The sequence below is a fragment of the Oxyura jamaicensis genome, unplaced genomic scaffold, assembly GCF_011077185.1.
Source record: "Oxyura jamaicensis isolate SHBP4307 breed ruddy duck unplaced genomic scaffold, BPBGC_Ojam_1.0 oxyUn_random_OJ72612, whole genome shotgun sequence".
Taxonomy (NCBI): domain Eukaryota; kingdom Metazoa; phylum Chordata; class Aves; order Anseriformes; family Anatidae; genus Oxyura; species Oxyura jamaicensis.
In genome coordinates this window covers 1-3,270 of record NW_023311143.1, presented here as the reverse complement: position 1 = coordinate 3,270, position 3,270 = coordinate 1, and the positions used below count along the sequence as shown (strand labels likewise).

At 51.7% G+C, this 3,270-nt stretch overlaps 1 protein-coding gene across 1 annotated transcript; it reads right to left on the bottom strand.

Annotated features, from left to right (window-relative positions):
* Positions 1-267: 267 nt before the first annotated feature.
* LOC118159897 (tetratricopeptide repeat protein 38-like) lies at positions 268-3,030 on the bottom strand. The gene is made up of 4 exons (XM_035314427.1): positions 2,906-3,030; positions 1,525-1,602; positions 823-904; positions 268-458 (listed from the first exon to the last, which is right to left on the bottom strand). The coding sequence occupies exons 1-4, from the start codon at positions 2,927-2,929 to the stop codon at positions 283-285; spliced, it is 360 nt and encodes a 119-aa protein (XP_035170318.1). The 5' UTR covers positions 2,930-3,030; the 3' UTR covers positions 268-282.
* Between the last annotated feature and the right edge of the window lie 240 nt (positions 3,031-3,270).

Here is a 3,270-nt window from a genome sequence, read left to right as displayed (position 1 = left end):
TTACACAGTCATGGTGATAGAGCCTGGGGAGATAAATTTCAGCACAGCCGCCAACATTGCACATTGATCCTTCACTAGTTGTCTAGCTAGACAGCTAGGCAACACCACTCCCAAGCATCGCCTCTACCTGTGGTAGCTTAAAACTCTTCCCAGTCCTTTACATGGGAGGAAAGCAACAACAGAAGAGCAATTGGGACACGTGCTAAGGCGGTACACAGCAACAGCAAGGAGATTCTGAATGACAAAACCAGCTCCTGCCCCCTTCCCCAAAGGGCTAGACACTTACCCATGGGCAAACATGTCCAGCGCTGATACATGAAGCTTCTCCCGCTCACTCAGAGGCTGGGATTTTGACAGTGTCATCATTGTTCTCATCGCACTGTCCAGCTCTTTGTTGAGCCGCACTGAACTTCCAGTACCAATCAACTCCAAACCATTAGCGATGACATGTCCCATTGCTAGAGAAACCATAGCATTACAACTTGAGCCATACAGAACTGTAGGAAACTCATCTCTACATAAGCATTAACACAGTTTTGTTTTGTTTTAAAATGGAGCTGATCTGTAGTGACAGGAGACAGACAGAAGGGCTTATAAGCTTGAAGTTTTCTAGGCCTTTCATGATAAGCATTTAAGAAGACTTGAAATGAAAAGAAAAACACAAAACCAAACACATCATCCCAGCCTGCTCTCGACTATAAAGAAGCTTTACAGAGTTCTGCAACCCACTACTTCCCAGTTGCCTAAATGAAGCACAGTGAACACAAAGAGGCAAGGAATTAACCAACACTTTCCATACTAACTGTTGAAGATTATACTTACTAAAATTTGGATCTGCTGCTTTTAGCTTGGAGAGAGATCCCTCAATACCCCCGAGACCCTCATCATTGGCCCAGGTTGCATACTATAAAAAAGAGAGACTGTGTCAAGGAATCCCCAATGACATTGGGCATCTTCTCCTTCTCCCAAACGTGAAAGTCAGAAGCAAGATAAATGATAGCTGAGAACCTCTACATTCAGATACAATTAGCTCAGTAAGAAAACACAGAAGCTGCTTTCTTTCAGGTAGCCTGGCCACCAGCAGAACTAACAGCCTTTGTTACCTATGCAGCTTATGTCGAGTGTTTGATTCACCAGGGTCCAGTGGGATGAGCACGCTGCCTGAAGTTCTGCCCACAGCTGCAGTGTTTGGCATCACTCTCTACTGCGAAGGTTTTCTGCTGACTGCTAATGGCTGAATTCAGCCCAATTTGAAGAACACGTGTGAGAATGTAACATTTTTGAGACCACAGCTTACTTGTCAGACTTGACAGCCAGTAGCTAACCAACACACATGCTATTGGAAAGAACCAATGCACATACATGAACACAAACACACACAAGCAGTGATTGCCTAAGCATTCCTTCCTCAAGAAACAAAACTCAGCTTCTGTCTAATCTTTCAGCTGTTAAGGAATGAAAAAATCAGCTATACCAAAGACAGTTTTACGCACAAGTCCCTTCAGACCCCATTTTTTGTCATACCTGGGTGAGCACTGCATCAAAGAGTTTACAGGCTTCGTTGCTAGCAGTGGACAGGCCAAGTCCAGCATCCTGCCAGGCCTGCACAACAAACAGTTGATAAACGAAGGATTTCACACACTGAGATGACAGGCTTCAAAAAAAGGTGATGTTCTGATGTTTTTCAACTGTTTATTTTTTTTTTTCAAAACAGGAAAAAGCTGTGAGAACAACGTTAGCAGATGCAGATACTTTTTGTGCACCTGCTCATACATCTCAATTTGTTGGGTTTGCTGTGGGGATAAAGAACCTAAAATTATAAATTGTAGAATTTGAAAGGCTACATACCTCACAAGGTAAGGACTACGCTTAACTCCCTGCAGACAAATTTGGGCTGGTTCCTCTGCTGAAGATACACCTCGTATGAAACAGTGACATGGGAAAGGAAGACCCCGTGTTTCTACATACAAAAGCAATACTGCCTTTTCCCACACAGGATGGCCACTCAACCACCACATTTGTCACCTCACTACCTCAGGGGCTTCCCTTCCCACCTTATTTACCTAACTAATGCTGTAGTTGTCAAAACTTTTTAGGGAGCCTCGCAAAGACATCTTTTCCAACAGTACTCAAAAGCTTTCTTTTCTCTCACTGATGGCGTTAAAGGCTCACATCCCAACACTTCTAGTACTTGAGCGTTCACCTTACAAGCCTGGGAGACCACGAGTCTGTCACTGAATGAAACCCAGGAGAGCCGAGGAGGTACAAGGCAGATGAAGAGCTTGTAAAGCTGCCATCACCTTCCCTTTTCACACATGCTGGCTCTGCTGCTCATTTCCCCTCATCCTCCTCCCTAAATCCAGAACAGACGGTCCGCTGGCAGGATCCCTGCAGGAGAGTGCCATTGCCTCCACTCCTTTTCCTGCTTTGCCTTTCCTCTTTTGGGCCAGCCAAAGCCTTGACCTTGCTTCTGCTTTCCTGGTGACTTTTCCCTTCTAGCGGTGTCTCTGCTGCCATGACATCCCCTGCAGCTCCTCGTGCTAGTAGGACCCGCGCTCACTTGCTGCGGCACTCGGCCCGAGCACGGTGGCCACAGCATGGCTGGGGCCAGGCAGGCCAGCTCTGAGAGCAGACTTTTCTGACTTTTCCCTTCTAGCGTTGTCTCTGCTGCCATGCCAGCCGGCCGTGAGAGATCCCTCCTCTTTACTCCTCCGGTTCCGTGCGGCAGTTTCGCAGCGCTCTGCAGAACCTGAGGTGCCCAGGGGAGCCTTTGGCTTTTCTCCCCCAGCCCCGGGAACCGGCCCTGCTGCCCCGCGGGCTCTCGGCACCCCCGGGGCTCCCCCCGCCCGGCCCGGCCCAGCCCTGCCCCTGATCGCACTGCTCCCCTCTCCCTGCCCCGCCAGACCTTGCAGTCCCTCAGCGGCGCCATGGCCCCACGCCTGCTCCTCGGACTCAGCCCTCGCGGCTCTACAGCTACCGGCCCGCAGGAGGAGGGGCCGCGGCGGGGAGGGCGGGGCCCTCGGGGCGGCGCCGGGGCTGGGCCAGGGCCGCTGAACCCGCCGGCAGCGCTCCCTGCCGAGGCCCCGGGAGCGCCTCGGGGGCCCGCTGCTCCTGCCGGCTATGCGGGGCCCGGCCGCGCCGGGGCGCCTCTGCAGCCCGGCGGCTTTCCTGCCCTGCGGATTCCGAGCCGTGGCCTGCCCTGCGAGTTCCGAGCCGGGGGGCAGGGGCCGGGCCCCGCGGAGCGGGTTCCGAGCCGTGGCCGTTAGTCCC